The 17,506-nt window shown below is 40.9% G+C and overlaps 1 protein-coding gene across 1 annotated transcript; it reads left to right on the forward strand.

The window, feature by feature from the left end:
* Positions 1–3,812: 3,812 nt before the first annotated feature.
* On the forward strand, positions 3,813–15,432 carry RGS4 (regulator of G protein signaling 4). Its single transcript, XM_077277868.1, has 5 exons — positions 3,813–4,071; positions 8,116–8,214; positions 10,961–11,022; positions 12,068–12,234; positions 12,599–15,432. Exons 1-5 carry the CDS (start codon positions 3,899–3,901, stop codon positions 12,833–12,835), a joined length of 738 nt encoding a protein of 245 aa, XP_077133983.1. The 5' UTR covers positions 3,813–3,898; the 3' UTR covers positions 12,836–15,432.
* Positions 15,433–17,506: the final 2,074 nt, after the last annotated feature.

Genomic DNA, 17,506 nt, shown 5'->3' on the forward strand with positions numbered 1-17,506 from the left:
GAAAAAAAAAAAAAAAAAAATTGTAGCAGACTTCTTTTTTCTCTCCTTTCTCAGCCAGTAATTTAACCCTTTTTTTTTGGCCGGTCAAACTGTCATGATTCTCAATGGCGAGAGAACATAGCCCAGCATATATGAGAACTAGCTCTTGGAAGATGGAAACTATACTGACCATGAACTAAACCTGCCGCACAACTAGAAGTGGCCGGGTAGCATGCCTACGTTTTTTTTATCCCTAGATGCCCAGCGCCAGCCGGAGAACTACCTAATCCTAGCAGAGGAAAAGACAGTCCTGGCTCACCTCTAGAGAAATTTTCCCAAAAGGCAGACAGAGGCCCCCACATATATTGGCGGTGATTTTAGATGAAATGACAAACGTAGTATGAAAATAGGTTTAGCAAAAATCGAGGTCCGCTTACTAGATAGCAAGAAGACAGAAAGGGCACTTTCATGGTCAGCAGAAAACCCTATCAAAACACCATCCAGAAATTACTTTAAGACTCTAGCATTAACTCATAACACCAGAGTGGCAATTTCCGCTCACAAGAGCTTTCCAGACACAGTAACGAAACAGCAGCTGTGAACAGGAACAAAATGCAAAAACACACAAGGACAAAAGTCCAACTTAGCTGGGAGTTGTCTAGTAGCAGGAACATGCACAGAAAGGCTTCTGATTACATTGTTGACCGGCATGAAACTGACAGAGGAGCAAGGTTATATAGCGACTCCCACATCCTGATAGGAGCAGGTGAACAGAGGGGATGATGCACACAAGTACAATTCCACAAGTGGCCACCGGGGGAGCCCAGAATCCAATTTCACAACAAGCCACCTTTTGCTTTGATGACTGCTTTGCACACTCTTGGCATTCTCTTGATAAGCTTCAAGAGATAGTGACCGGGAATGGTTTTCACTTCACAGGTGTGCCCTGTCAGGTTTAATAAGTGGGATTTCTTGCCTTATAAATGGGGTTGGGACAATCAGTTGTGTTGTGCAGAAGTCTGGTGGATACACAGCTGATAGTCCTACTGAATAGACTGTTATAATTTGTATTATGGCAAGAAAAAAGCAGCTAAGTAAAGAAAAACGAGTGGCCATCATTACTTTAAGAAATGAAGGTCAGTCAGTCTGAAAAATTGGGAAAACTTTGAAAGTGTCCCCAAGTGCAGTGGCAAAAACCATCAAGCGCTACAAAGAAACTGGCTCTCATGGGGACCGCCCCAGGAAAGTAAGACCAAGAGTCACCTCTGCTTCTGAGGATAAGTTTATCTGAGTCACCAGCCTCAGAAATCGCAGGTTAACAGCAGCTCAGATTAGAGACCAGATCAATGCCACACAGAGTTCTAGCAGCAAACACATCTCTACAACAACTGTTAAGAGGAGACTTTGTGCAGCAGGCCTTCATGGTAAAGTAGCTGCTAGGAAAGCATTGCTAAGGACAGGCAACAAGCAGAAGAGACTTGTTTGGGCTAAAGAACACAAAGAATGGACATTAGACCAGTGGAAATCTGTGCTTTGGTCTGATGAGTCCAAATTTGAGATCTTTGGTTCCAACCACCGTGTCTTTGTGTGACGCAGAAAAGGTGAACGGATGGACTCTACATGCCTGGTTCCCACCGTGAAGCATGGAGGACGAAGTGTGATGGTGTGGGCCTGTTTTGCTGGTGGCACTGTTTAGGATTTATTCAAAATTTAAGGCATACTTAACCAGCATGGCTACCACAGCATCTTGCAGCGGCATGCTATTCCATCCGGTTTGCGTTTAGTTGGACAGTCATTTATTTTTCAACAGGACAATGACCCCAAACACACCTCCAGGCTGTGTAAGGGCTATCTGACCAAGAAGGAGAGTGATGGGGTGCTACACCAGATGACCTGGCCTCCACAGTCACCAGACCTAAACCCAATCGAGATGGTTTGGGGTGAGCTGGACCGCAGAGTGAAGGCAAAAGGGCCAACAAGTGCTCAGCATCTCTGGGAACTCCTTCAAGATTGCTGGAAGACCATGACATTGGTATCGTCGACTACCATGAATAAGTGCCTTTCCAAGAGTCACCGACCCTTTTCCTTCCCAACCTCCAAATAACAACATGAGTCTCAAGTTGGATATAATTGGCCACAACGGCCTTTATTATAAACAAACAAAACATATAATCATAACATGAACTGGGAAGGGGTCCTTGAAGCTAAAAGTCTGGTGTCAACCATAGTATAAACAAGTGGACAAGAGACCAACCGTAGATTACTCTCAGCCGTTACCCCACAGGCTCGAGAGCACCAAAATACCCCGAAGGGTTACCATTGTCCACTTCCAACTTAGGAATCTGGCCCACCATACCAAGATTCCCCCAAATCACCAGACCCGCAACCAAAACTTATACCAACTGGAGAATCCGTATCCCGACGGACCCCCCAGGCCAATTTAGCACCAACTCCAAGGTCCCCTCCCCCCGCCAACAGCCACTATGACCCGAAAACAGGCAGCCAAACAACCTCCTCGAACATGAAATAAAGGGAGGGCGGGCGGGACTGCTCACGAGTCCGCTGAGCGGGAAGTGAACAACTCCTCCCACCCGCTCACACTATACCCCTCTCAGGCAAACATTACCCTCCCCTAGGAGCGAACCCCACGTCCCCCTTCTTCATGCTCCACACCACTGTCATGGTGGCTTCCTCGTATGCCGCCCGGGGGAGGGGGGTGGGCGGCTCGCTCCAGCCTGTCTTTCCTGGTGACTACCTCTTGAAGCTCATCAAGAGAATGCCCAGAGTGTGCAAAGCAGTCATCAAAGCAAAAGGTGGCTACTTTGAAGAACCTAGAATATAAGACATAATTTCTGTTGTTTCACACTTTTTTGTTAAGTATATAATTCCACATGTGTTAATTCATAGTTTTGATGCCTTCAGTGTGAATTTACAGTTTTCATAGTCATGAAAATACAGAAAAATCTTTAAATGACAAGGTGTGTCCAAACTTTTGGTCTGTACTGTATTTTTTTCCCAACAATCTTCCATAAATTAAGAATGGTGTTCTTAGGCTTCCAAGCTTCTCCCTTTTTCCTCCAAACATAACAATTGTCATTATGCCCAAAAAGTTCAGTTTTAGTTTAATCAGACCACAGGACTTATCTCCAAAAATTTAAATCTTTATTCCTGTGTGCAAATATGAATCTGGCTTTTTATGTTTATTTTGGCTAAACATGCATATGTGTATTTTTATATAGTATATGTAAACTCCTGGTATCAACTGTAGCAATTACCTGCCTGTAAGTTCCTAGGCCCCTAGTAGAAAAAATTAAATAGTCCTGCATAACCTCTTTAATATCCCACAAGGACATATCAGTATGTGTTTGTCTTTTTATTGGAATGCCTCATTTCTTAGGATCTAATAATTTTCGCGTCCTGTGGGCAAAATACTAAAGTCTGATTCAGTCCCAGTAAGTGCCAGCAAGAAGAACTGTTGAGGGCCATGAGTCAGACATAAATGAGTGCTAACACTTTATGCGCCTTCTCCCTGTGTAAATATCGGTCTATTCCCATAACTTTCTGTAGAATAAATATTTCGAGAGTTTGCTCCACAACCTTTCAGGTTTAACGTTAGAAGCTCTTCCCTGATCACCTCACTGTCAGCACAGACGTCTGCTCTTCCTCCTCCTCTCACGTCACCATCACTGCTTCATTTTTCCCACTATACTAAGAGGAGGCGAGAAAAAAAAAGAAAAGGGAAATAAAAAAAAGAGAAAGGGAGGGAGAATGGTGGCAGGAGGGTGGGAGGATGCTGTCAGGAGGGTGGGAGGATGCTGGCAGCAGGGTGGGAGGATGCTGCGAGCAGATCAGGGGTGGATGTGATTGGCTGCTGCCTGCCTCTGAGTGCTGCTGTTTGAGGCTATAAAAAGATGAGAGGATGGGAGTCAGCAGCAGCAGCAGCAGAGCAGTGACAAACTGGACAGACAAATCCAGCGACACAGACACCAAACAGAGAAATAATAGTGTCCGGGTCTGGGAACCTGACCTCACAGCCAAGATGTGCAAAGGACTTGCTGGAGTGACCTCCTTCCCCGCCACCTGTCTGAAAAGGTGAGGCTGCAATCTGCAAGGGAGGGGGCATCCATCATAAATGGGATTATGTAAGACCTTCACTAGTATATGGCAGAGCAGATCATTCTATGGGGGGCCTTGCACTGATTTGGGGTTTTGCTTTGCCTCCATTCAGCACTGCAGAGCATTTCATCCCAGCTGCTTCCAAGCTGAGAACATCATTGGTTCCTTTATCCCAAGGTGTTAACTCATTGCGGGGCGGTTGATTATAGATTGCATTGCATGGAGTTTCTGTATGGTCAGTTAAATAATTTTTTTATCGATTTTTTTTTTCTAATATCGACTATATAGAAACCTTGGTTCTGGTTAAAATGAAGATTCTACTATAAGGTGTTAAGTAGGGTATCCATAGGCACTACGATTGGGGAATATTAGCCTATCTGCATTTCCAATAATCTAATACAGGTCGTCCATCTCCAAATCAACGGAACAATTTATGCTTCTATTGATTGTTGTTACTATTGATAAAGACGTGCGTATGAAAATAATCTCTTACGCTGATAGATTTCCATTGGGCAGAAGCCCAGCGGTATCATTTGACAAGGTCTATTGGTACCGCGGGCACTCGGATTAGGGAGAGCAAAGTTCGTTTGGGCAGCCCTCATAAGCTGCTTTTATAACCCCAGTGACTGGCATATGTCCGGCATTCATGGAAGGCTTTGGCAAGCAGCCTGGAATCCCTGGCCATAAAGTGTAACAGTGCTGCCATTGTGTAGTGCCAGGATCCCACACCATATTGTGCTGTATAGCCACTCACCCCACGCTACAGCCCTGCACTTATTACACAACCAGCCCATTTACAATGTGCATTGCTGAATGTAGTGTAAATATTAAACCTATTTAATATAATATTTACTGACTTTATAAAATAAGACTTATACAGAAACCCATCAACCACTGCGAGTTATTAGCTTACTGTTACTATTTTTGATGCTTTGCAATATTTTACATAGCTCGGTGAACATAAAGTCACTCATTAGGTCCTTGCGGAACACCGATGAGTGCTATCCATGTTTTTGATGGATAGCACGCACACCCATTTGTGCACATGTCCAATTTTTGGTCCTTGGATCGAGTGGTCCAAGTAAAAAAAAAATTCAGCACGCACGATTTACCTCCGAAAATCAATGGCTCTCGCAATTTTTTGGCATGGAGAAAAATGGTCTTGGGATCGGTAGAATGAGAAGTATAATTGGTCGTTAACATCTATAGAGATTTAGTGCTTGTTAATTAGAGCATTGAATGAAATAATTACTATGTAGGTGGTGCCAATTATAAAGAAACCTAAATGCTCCAAAATGAAATTTGGCAAGCATATTGCACTTCGCTTGCTTATATAGCACCAACATATGCCATAGCGCTGTGCACTTCCCGTTCTCATGTCAGTCCCTATTCCCAGTGAGGCTCACAATCTAATTACCTCCAGTTTGTCACGTCCACGAAAAACCCATGAGGGTCAATTTCATGCAAAGATAATTAACTTATCAGTTTGCCTTAAGAGTGTAGGCGGAAACCAGAGTCTGCAGAGGAAATCTGTGCAATAACCAGAACTTTCAGTCTCCGCACAGATGTTACTCCTGTTAATGGCAAATCCGGCACTACTGTGCTGCAAAGCAGCAATGCTAATGACTATGTATACAGATGTAGCAGAGCTGAGTTTGATATTAAACTCTTTCTTTTCAGCTCTGAGATAAGAATAATGAAATCACGTTACCTGCAGCTTCATATTACTAATACATCAAGATCCTGTGCCATGGCGCAATCTCAGCTCTGCTATGCCTGGATGCTTATTTTTCACATTATTAATAAAAGGGAGAATACATAATATACATTCATGATGATTGATGAATATAAAGGCTGCCATTATGGAATGGGTTCAGATGGATTTGGGGCTAGTATTTGAGGATGAGAAATATAGATACTCAGCCACAGCAGAGCTGAAAATGTTCAGAGTTGCATTAAAGATATCACTATAAATGAGTAGATTCTGCCCCCAAAATTTTGCAATCAGTATACCATCAGCATCACGTAAATGTCATCTATACGCGTCTCCCTAATTCCCCATAATGACAGATACCATATACATAGGGATAAGACATATAGACGCAGTGTCTGGCGCCTGACATCTGGTCCATATCACATGGAACCTCTCAATTAGGACTGTTTTCTATACGGCAATGATGTGTTACCACTGCTGGTCTATGTCAGTGTGACGGGTCACTAACCATATTTTATTATGTTGAGATATGAGGCTGAGGATGACTTATATATAGCAGTTTTATTGCTTCTTTTTTTTTTTCCATGCTGACTATTCACATCATTGTCACTTATAGGAGTGACTTCACATGATAGATTGTGATACAATCCAATGAATTATTATACAGCTCTGGATCAGGGATCGTCCAGACTTACATCACTGTGTGTTTGGATAGGGACTACGTGCCAAGAGAAATTGATAATTAATATCTCCAGGGTTACCATTTATTCTATTTAATAAAATGTATTGATAATTTCTGGTGTCTGCATAGATTAAAGATAGAAATTCCCAGTTCTAGGGCCAGGACACCTTCTAATATTCTAATATTAAATAATAAGGGGTCCAATAGTAAAGATTTCAAGAAGCCGCCTCCGACTTGCACCCCTGCGTTTTCTTTTCTGACATGCTGATTTGCCTTTAATTAAAGAGCTGGAGGCTGTCAATGTGTTCCTATCATGTGTTACTGTCGGGTTATTATGACCTAGATTTGCTTGTAATTTTCATATATTTTAATTGGCTTTTTCAGCTGCTTACAGAGCAGACTATAGAATCTAATCATTGCTGCCTCCTTCCAGGGAACAAGCAACAATGGCAGCTACCACATTCTCATGTGGGCACGAGTCTTTGGTTTACTTACAGGGGTATTCCGGTTGGAATAAATGAAAATGTATCCGCAGGATGGGTGATAATGATAACGTCTATATCAGTGGGGTCCAACAACTGAGACCCTCATCAATTGGCAGAACGAATAGGACACTTTTATCCCCGTTAGACTGCCCTTTATTTATTTTTTATGGGACTATCAGAAAGCTTTATTCAACTTTCTATGGCAGCCACATAAGGAATAAGTGGAGCGCTAATTGAGCATGTGCATTGCCGCTCCATTCTAACAGCGCTAAAAGTGCCCTCTTCAAGCAATTACTGAGGGTTCCAGTCAATCTAGATGCTAGCACTAATCCTTTGGATAGGTAGATACCTTGTTAAAACTGGACAACTCCTTTAATATCAATAGCCAAGGCTCATTAAATGGCAGAACATTATCAGTGTGAGACATGTAGATCAGCAGAGCGCACTGTCACTCATTACATGTCTCACACTGGTAACTCCCTGTCATTAAAATAAGTTCTGGAGGCTGATTCTCCATAGTTCTTAACAGCTCATTTACATATTTAGATAAACGTGGATTTCTCTGGAATATTTTACTCAGCTTCCTATGACCAATGTGCTCGTATAAATGGCTGAGGAGGGTTCATCCTGCTGACAGATTCCCTTTAAATATTTCAACTGACCTCTGGCTACTAAAATAGATATACTTCAGTAGAAAATGAAAACAACTCCAAAAAAGAAATTACGGTATATCAATTTGACAGCAATCCTACAAGGTGCCTTTCACATGCAATGCATTTTTTATTTTTTTTATGCGTTTTTTAAGTCCTTGCCATTTTTTTCCAAATACAGCATACTCTAAGCGTATCATTTTTTTCCGCGTTTTCCCATAGCCTACTCTATAAAAAATAAAAGCCTATAAAAAAACACATGTATAAAAAACAAGCAAAAAAAAAAAAGCTAGTAAAATAAATACATGAAAGGGAATACATTGTCACAAATAATTGAAACTTTAGGAACTCATTGCTAATATTGTATTCTCCTATTGGAAAGGCCCTGACTGTCCGGTGTCATGTACGCCTGAGAATTTTGTAGAATTGGTCATCGTTACATGAAATAGAATGGATGACTATTTACACAATTTCTTTATTCCCTAACAGTGCCAAAGATATGAAGCATCGACTTGGATTCCTCCTACAGAAAACTGATAGTTGTGATAACGGCACGTTTGTGAAGAAAGACAAACCTGGTTGTCAGAGGTAAGATCATCCTGTCCCTTGTGTGTAGTTAGGCTTCCCACTAATTAAATAATAATTGCCAATTATCCATAGATTAATTGCTAATGGATGGCTCTGTGCAATTCTAGAGAAGGGAAATCCATCTCGGCAAAGTATAATAAGGAGAACTGTTTACTAATCACATCTCGGGGCAGCTGGTGAGATAATCATCTGGTGCGGGCTGTTCTGTAATACTCTATTAGTGCACGCTCAGCCAGGGCTGCCGATACCGGAGAAGATGAATTCATATTAAATTGTCAGGATCCTGGAGTAAAATCACCATATACAACAAGTTAACTATGGGGATTAAAAAATGGATGTAGGATATGTACATGTCTACGCATCTCACTACATATGACATTCAATCTTTTTCTCCTGGGGAAATGTGACTTGATATTACTGATTGTAGATTAGCGTCCACCGCGATTATTCCCCAAGTGATTACAGCATTTTGTGGCCGCTTGAAAACAGCACCCACACATGTAAATTCATGCACCTCAAAGCTCAGAAACAGGGCTCATTCAGTTTTTCAGGTACGAGTTTCATCTGTGCTTTTCACAGATATAACTCGTACCTATCATAGTCTACGGGGCAGTTCACATGTCTGTGTATTTTTGTGGACTGAATTGTCCTCAGAAAATCCCAGAGTCATATTTTGATAAAACTCGCCAATGCAAGTCTACGGGTCCGTGAAAAAAATCATATTTTACTCAGATACATCTAAGTGTTGTCCGTTTTTCATGGACTGTTTGATAGAAGAAGCTTGAGAAACCTCCATTGTTTTCACACAAGGAAACTGATGAAACTCACACTAACCAATTATTGATCAAAAACATTGATAAAACTCGGACCATTTTTTGAATGCAAAAAAACATCACTGATGCCTGAAGGAACCCCAAGTGAAATAACAGTAAATTTAGGCTCTGATTCATCAAAGTGTTTTCAACATAATTCTGGTATAAAACACTTTAATAGGTAGCAAAATGTTTGCACAACCAGAGTTTGCACAAAGATCTTGGGACTTATGACTAGAGATGAGCGAATATCGTTATTCGGCAAGCTAGAGCGCTTACCGTAGATGCTGCCTCAGGAACCTGGCTAACTGGAGCGCTCCAATAATCAGCTGTTCCGAGCCACAGCGGCATGTGTCACGGCTGTGTGACAGTTACCACACATGTAAGGAGAGCCTGTTTGTTGTGACTGTCACACAGCCGCGATACATGCCGCTGTGGCTCGGAACAGCTGACTATCAGCGCGCACCGGTTAGCCGGGTTCCTGATGCAGCATATTCATTAAGCGCTATAGCTTGCCGAATAAGGAGGGAGCTGAAGATATTCGCTCATCTCTACTTATGACTGTTTCACTTCGGTTTTGTCCAGTTCCGCCAAAATAGGCAGAACTGAGATGGAACAGGGTGGAATGGAGGCATGTCGTCACAGCTTGTCTAATTCATGATGACCTGCGTGTGGCATGCTGTATGCCAGAAAACTAAGTCCGAGAGGCTTTGCAATCATCAGCAAGCAGAACCAGGACAATTATTTCAGACCATAAATGGAATAAACATAAAGGAAACGTGTTAGCTTTTAAATACTATGGAAGGAGATGAAGAGATTATTATTATTTATTTATATAGCACCATTGATTCCATGGTGCTGTACATGAGAAGGGGTTACATACAAGTTACAGATATCACTTACAGTAAACAAACTAACAATGACGGACTGGTACAGAGGGGCGAGGACCCTGCCCTTGCGGGCTTACATTCTACAGGATTATGGGGAAGGAGACAGTAGGTTGGGGGTTGCAGGAGCTCCGGTGTTGGTGAGGCGGTAGCTTCGATAGTGATGAGGCGGCAGCGGTGTCAGTGCAGGCTGTAGGCTTTCCTGAAGAGATGAGTTTTCAGGTTCCGTCTGAAGGATCCGACTGTGGTTGATAGTCGGACGTGTTGGGGCAGAGAGTTCCAGAGGATGGGGGATATTCGGGTGAAGTCTTGGAGGCGATTGGATAAGGAGCGAATAAGTGTGGAGGAGAGAAGGAGGTCTTGGGAGGACCGGAGATTACGTGAGAGATTAATACATAGTTTTGTGGGAAAAGATTCAGTATAACTTGCACTACATCCATTAAAATTCTTGTTCATTGTAGACGTAGGAGTCCAGTGGGCAGTCTTAATAGTAATTGACAGCCTTCCTGGGATAAGTGTATATACAGAGATTGCTGTCAACCTTAGATTTAGACTTCTAGTCTTTAGTGAACAAGGATTTTATAGGATAAAGGGCAACTTATATGGAATCTTTTTGCACAATCCTGCGTATATATCAGTCTATGGTACTATATATCAGTCTCTGTACTATATATTAGTCTACAGTACTATATATCAGTCTCAGTACTATATATCAGTCTACAGTACTATTCCTGCTCTATAGCATTCTGATTTCTGATCAGACTGCATGTTCAATATGACAGTTTAAATTACACATTAAATACCCTTAGAACCACAATGATTTGCACACCTTCCTATAGTTGTACACTAAAAGGGAAAATTTACAATATATGAAAAATGTGGGTATTGATTAGAAACCATAATGCTAATAATGGGTCAAAGGTAGAAGCTTTCTGTTTGCGCTGGCTTGCACATAGGGTATAATCTGCACAGAGATCTCTGTTAATGTGGTATGCAGGTTAGATATATTTCAAAGGTTATAGACTATATGTTTCTCTGTTTCTCCAGGCTAACTCAAGAAGAAGTTAAGAAATGGGCCGAGTGTTTGGAAAATCTGATTAACAGTGATTGTAAGTAATCAGCGGTTAAAGTATAACAATATTAGCAAATCAGGAGAAATTAATATGCTAATTATCAGACACTGATCGCTAGAACCGAAGGTCAGAGGCACTTTTTTTATATCAGTATTTATATGGCTCCCAATTGTCTTTCACTCACATTCAAGAGAGAAAGAGTATTGGATCATCCTTTGTAATGGCCAATGAAAGCCAAAAGAGTGCCTCTATACATTTCTTCCAGCAATCATAGGGTGCTTTAGAGTCTAGTAATTGAATTATAGATCTTAACAGAAATTAGAGCAGTAGTGTTTTATAAGGTATCATATATAATCTAACAACATGCTACATCCTTCATTAGATATGGGCTACAATTAAAGTTCAATTATGTCTGGAGAGCCAACATGGAAACTAAATTGTGAACTTGATGCTAAGAAAGATGTCATATAGGCCCTTCCATATCCAGTAGTTTGGTATACGTGACTTGAGTCAGCTAAGAAAACCCAAATGGATGGAATGTGAGAAACGCGACTGTCCTAGAGATATTGTCCTCTGTATATCAGACCTCAATGACGTCAGCATGAAGTCACTTCTTGTCTGAAATGTCCTTGGTTTGGCTGTAATACAAGACAATGAGTGATGTTTCTAATCCCCTGAGACGGAAAGAGTTTAATTGATTTGTTAGTTGAACTGCATCTTAGTTCCCAGATTTAAAGATTTTTGCCCCCTCCTGACCCATGATACTTGAGTCAAATGTTGAGATATTAGACATATGGTGAGCGCCACCGGATGAGCCCTCTTTTTTCAGTCTGTTTATTTCATACTGTACACTGAAGGTCAAGATACTCGAGAAGCAGTCTAATACTGTCATCTCATAAAACATATTTTCATTTGGGTAATTTGTTTTAAGATTTTCTGTACTTCAGGATGTGTTAAGTAGTGTTTGTTCTTCCACTTCTTGTAGCATCTGAAGGACACTGTTAAAGAATAGAACTGTGGTGTTTAGAGATTTTAGAAAATTGTTTCCTTCATCTTCTAACAGAACCAATGTTATGTTTAGGTGGTACAGTGGCTTTTCGGTCCTTCCTTCAATCAGAATACAGTGAAGAAAACCTTGATTTTTGGCTAGCATGTGAAAATTACAAAAAATCAAAATCAACATCAAAACTTTCAAGCAAAGCGCAAAAAATCTATGATGACTTTATTTCTGTCGAGGCTTCCAGAGAAGTAAGTGGCCTACATATATTTTATTTACCTATGGAACTTGATGATAAAGTAGTAATAATACCCTTAACTCCAAAGAAGCTTTGAAGTATTTTAATCCTTTTAGTGCAGCATAACTTTACCCAACAGTTTAGTAATACATCTGGAGTGGGATGAAGGTTGTAGAATACGCAACTACATTAATTTTATCAACAATTATTTGAGTGTTTTGTTTTTACCATGTAGCCAAGTTGATGTATCTATTACATCTGATATATAATAGTAGATGTATCAAGCTAATATTTCATTGTTACGTTTGAAAGCAATTCTGTAGACTTTTTGAGGTTATATAGCTTCTTACATATGTTCCTTCTTTAACTTTTTTCAGGTCAACTTAGATTCAATTACTCGAGAAGAGACAATCAAGAATATTCCTCACCCAACACATTCTACTTTTGACCAGGCCCAGCACAAAATATTTATCCTGATGGAGAAGGATTCCTACCGACGCTTTCTCAAGTCACATTTCTACCTGGACCTTTCCCAGTTGACCAGTGGTGGAAGTAGTAAGAAGATGAAAAGTCTTAGCACTGACAGCAACCCCTTCATTCCTCAGTGCGCCTAAGACGCAGACTGTGCATGGCCGCAGCTAAGAACTGATTGTCTATGTGCTCTTGTCTTATCTATATTCTACCATGGCTCAGATCCGGTCCTGAGTCTGCTCCTCTTATTTATTAGATGTGTGTGTCTTGCATGCATTTCTGTTCTGTTGGGGGTTGAGCTTGAAGAATTATTCAGACCCGTGCAATGTTGTACAGACTAGGCACTCACTGTCAAATGGGTTAAGTATGTCTAATACAATATTCTCAGGTGATACTTCTGAAAGAGTTATGGTGCCTTCTTTATGAAGGACTTACTGAAGCTATCTCAGACAGGATATGATGCTATATAGATCCATTTTACATCAGCCGGCAGAACGTGACGTGAATTATTTTTTTTTAATTGTAAATGTTTGAGGTTGTACGAAAGTTTTCCCCCTAAATGGAGGAGACAAGGTCCGGATCAATAGCATTGATGTTCAACTTTCTCTAGTCCAAGGAAGCCAATAGATGGCGATATTTTTTTGCTGTATTTACAGTGTCATATATTGATAGATGGGAGCTAGAAACTACTGACTGAAGCAGGCAACACTGCATTTATTTTTATTACAGATATTTATTTTGACAATGTTTTTAACTTAATTGCAATCATTTGCATTTTCTAAGGACATTTGGAGCTTTATTTCGTTTTTTTTGCAATGCATTTTATAATTTATTGGTGTTAAGATGAAGAGAATCGTTCTAATGGGTCAACGAACAATGCAAAGGATAAAGGCAGAACAAGGATAGTGGTGACTGCTGGCAACCATTGCTGGTGATGGCAGGGAGCAATCCTTTAGTTTAATAGTGTTACGAGCATGTATCTGCCTGGGAACGTGAAAACCTGTGCATGTTTGTGATTTCCAAATAAACTATATGGTGTAAATAGTGTTATATTATAGAGACGGTATACGGGGATATATTGTTCCTGTGCTTACATGTCTCAGGCTAACTAAGTAACTGTATAAGGAGAGGAATAAATAAGCTATTAAACAAAGAGAGATGGAAACATTTATTTCAGCCAGACCAGATCAGGTTATTTATATTTTACTATAAGTCAAAAAAGGTTAAATTTCTGGAACATTGACACAGATTTTCATGTATCATATGCAACTGACTGGTGGCCATATGTGACTGTACAGTATTTGTAACATTACTTATTGAGAAAGGAATATAATAAAACAATAAAGACATTTTATTCCGGTCTAAAATTAAATTTCTACCCCATTCCCCGAAACTACGAGTAGATACTTCCTACGTCTCAAGTATTGTGTCGCCTTTGCACTCTCTCAAAGCAAATAGTGCCCCCTTAAAACAATTAATGATTGCCCCCTTTACCCTAAAGTAAAATTGAATGATGTCCTCTTAATTAATAAAAGTATTAATGCCCCTGCAGAAAATGTAGGTTTATACTCACCTATTCAGAGCAACAAAGTTTTCTCTTCCCCTGCAAACAGAAGGAGCAATGCAGTAATGTCATTGCACCACCTGCACCAGGATACTGCTGTCTTGTAGGCCATAGTCCTAAAGATGCCTGTGACTTACAAGATGGAGAATGATGAGGCGGGGAGCTCTTCTGGCTCCTTGTTCTACCACAGGATCCAACTATATAAGCATCTTGTTGAAGCCAATACCATTGAAAGTGGTACTTTCCCAGCGACCGGAGCACGGGTAAAACATACTGGGAATGAGTAATGCCCTAGCTCTTCAGTTCTAGTCACACTAGTTCTTAGGGGTAGTACTTTCTTTTTTGTCTTTTAAAATTTAGTGCCCCCATGAATTTTGAACCAAGGGTAGCTGCCCCTGTGCCCACTCCCATTCTACACCACTGAGTGACTCGAATATTAGTCATAGGCACAATGTACAGATAAAGAGTCAACATGAAGAAGTACAACATCTACTGGCTCATAATGGACTATGTGGTTAATAGGGTCCTATCCCATCTAATCCTATCTGCACTGACATTCTAAATATCATGGGCAGCATTAAGATATGGGAATACTCTATTTTAATCTCCAGTGGAATTATGATTGTCAACGTCACATGAAGGGGCAGTGCCAATATTATTGTATCACCCAATTAAATGTAATTTTAGAAGAATGTGAAAGTCTTGGTTCTTTTCATCTAGTATAAAGAAGGGACTTGCTGCATATTGGACAGACGATCATACTGTACTTACGAGAACGCTGGCAATAACCCTGTAATTTATTGGCATTCACAATCAGCCAACATCATTGTGTTCCCGAAACAATAAACTCAAATATGCCCGAATATGTCCATATCGGGGGTAATTTGTGGGAATATTGCTTATAAATAGTACATCATTATGACGCCTGGCACTAGCGGGATGCCATAAAAATAATACGGCAGTTCAGATCATGCCGGGGTATTTCTCTGATGATCCCTGTGATGACTGTACATATGTTCCTTATAACATTTGTGTTTAGCTCTTCTGTAATGTCAGTATTCAGTACATGATGTGAACAGCAATCTTCTATATTCTGTGCCAGAGTATTGCCATATGTTGCTGGATTTGAGACTATTTATTGTGTTACTAGAAATAAAGATGTTTCCTATTCACAAACCCAGAATACTATTGTTGACTTTTGTGGTTTTGATGTTTGCTCTGATATTATCTTTTGACAACGCTGACAAGATAGTAGGTTTTTGAGACAGTGATGAAAACATTTTATGCTTGATTAAGATACATTGCATGCAATTTTTTTGTTGTCAAGCATAGCATATTATTGGAGGCATAGATGGCAATGATATTTCTGTCATAGCCATACACTTGTGCTTTATTAAAGGTGCTAAAGAAATCCTCATATAAAAACAGGATCCATATTCAGCTATACTGAAGAAAAGTGTACACTCTGTGCTCCTTAAATACATTCTGTATTGTAGATCCATTACATAACATTAAAAATAAGTGTCAAAATATTTTACGCATTTCAGAATAAGATGCCTTAATCATAGGAATCTTATTCCGAAATGCATCAGTGTTCTGATACCCATATCTATCTATCTATCTATCTATCTATCTATCTATCTATCTATCTATCTATCTATCTATCTATTCATCCATCCATTTATTTTTACATAGATATTAAGAATGTGTCCTCAGGATTTCTAGGTTTTGTAGAGATTAAAGTAAAAAGTAAATAATTGGGGACTTCTATGACTTCTAAAATCTACTAATATTGATATATCTGGGCAATTTTTTTTCCTTATTTCTAATTTCTAGACTCCTCACAGTGTGACATGTATCATTTAGTATTGGGATGTCAGGGATTCATTGTCCAAATGACGCAAGACAAGACAAGTAAAACCATGTGAGCTCCGTAACACTGTATGTTTAATTCATAAAGTAAAATCTTGACTTATTTAGCAACTAAGCAAATGTTTTACCATTTATTCAAGTGACTTTTTTTTCAAGTAAGTATTAGGGCAATTCCTTTTACATGGGAACTTTTTAAAGGGGTTTTCTGAGAACAGAAATAAACCAAAAATTAATTAAAGATAAGGGAATGCGGTAAAAGAAGAAAATAACTTACTGTATATGTTAAATTCCCTGTTGCTCTAAAGCTACTCTCAGACCTCAAACTGGTGTCCAGAGGTGAAGGGGGGCCCTTGCAGGGAACTAATAATAGGGACCATCTGGCCTCTTACTTGGTGCCCTAGGCTCCATAGTCATATTGCTCTCATTATGTTCGGCGTGCTGGGCTGTGTGCGATCCTGCAGTTCATCTGCATACAGGAGAAAATGGCAGCAGAGCTGCATGATTCCGTTAATAGCTTCCTGCCTGGCACTTTTTCAGTGACACAGGCTTGCACGGTTTGATGACGTCAGCATTAAGTGCGTTTGTGTAATTTAGAAAGTTGCTGGCGATGAAGAAAGAAGTGATGCTGCAGTGGAACGGACAGAAAGGTGAGTGTGTTTTCTTTTCCAATACAGTGGGGAGAGAACAATGATGGGGTGGGGGGAGGACAACTGTGGGAGTGGGAGAGGACAATGACGGGAGTTGGGGAGAGAACAATGATGGGAGTGGGGAAGAAGACAATGATGGGAGTGGGGAGAGGATAATGATAGGGATGGGAAGAAGACAATGATGGGAGTGTGGAAAGGGCAATGATGGGGTTGGGGAGAGGACAATGGTGGGAGTAGGGAGAGAAAAATGATGGGAATAGGGAGACAACAATGATGGGAGTGGGGAGATAATGATTGGAGTTGGGAGAGGACAATGATGCGAGCAGGGAGAGGACTATGATGGGAGTGGGGAGAGGGCAATGATGGGTTGGGGCAGAGGACAGTGAAAGGGGTGAACTCACTGGCGTAGCTAGAGCTTTTGCCGCCCGGGGCTGATTCCGAGTTTGGCGCCCCCCCCCCCCCCCCCATTGCCGTCACTCAACGCCGGGCACCGCCCCCTCAGCACTGTCTACCCATGAAATCCGGTGCCTGCACTGTGTATTGCTGTTTGGTGCAGGCGCAGAGAGCTCTGGCCGTCTGACGTCACAGCCAGGCCTGCAGACTGCGCCTGTGCGGCCACCCACCTTGGTAATCCCAGCCCCACAGTGTGTTATGCATTATGCAGAGTGCGGGGCTGGGATTCACAAGCAGGGCGGCCGCACAGGCGCAGTGTCCAGCATTGCCCCAGTGTG

Source organism: Ranitomeya variabilis, chromosome 8, assembly GCF_051348905.1.
Source record: "Ranitomeya variabilis isolate aRanVar5 chromosome 8, aRanVar5.hap1, whole genome shotgun sequence".
NCBI classification, from domain to species: domain Eukaryota; kingdom Metazoa; phylum Chordata; class Amphibia; order Anura; family Dendrobatidae; genus Ranitomeya; species Ranitomeya variabilis.

Coding starts and splice junctions, on each gene's coding strand:
- RGS4 (XM_077277868.1), top strand. CDS start 3,899: ATGGGAGTCAGCAGCAGCAGCAGCAGAGCAGTGACAAACTGGACAGAC. Junction 4,072..8,115: donor CCCGCCACCTGTCTGAAAAG/GTGAGGCTGCAA, acceptor ATTCCCTAACAG/TGCCAAAGATATGAAGCATC. Junction 11,023..12,067: donor AAATCTGATTAACAGTGATT/GTAAGTAATCAG, acceptor TGTTATGTTTAG/GTGGTACAGTGGCTTTTCGG.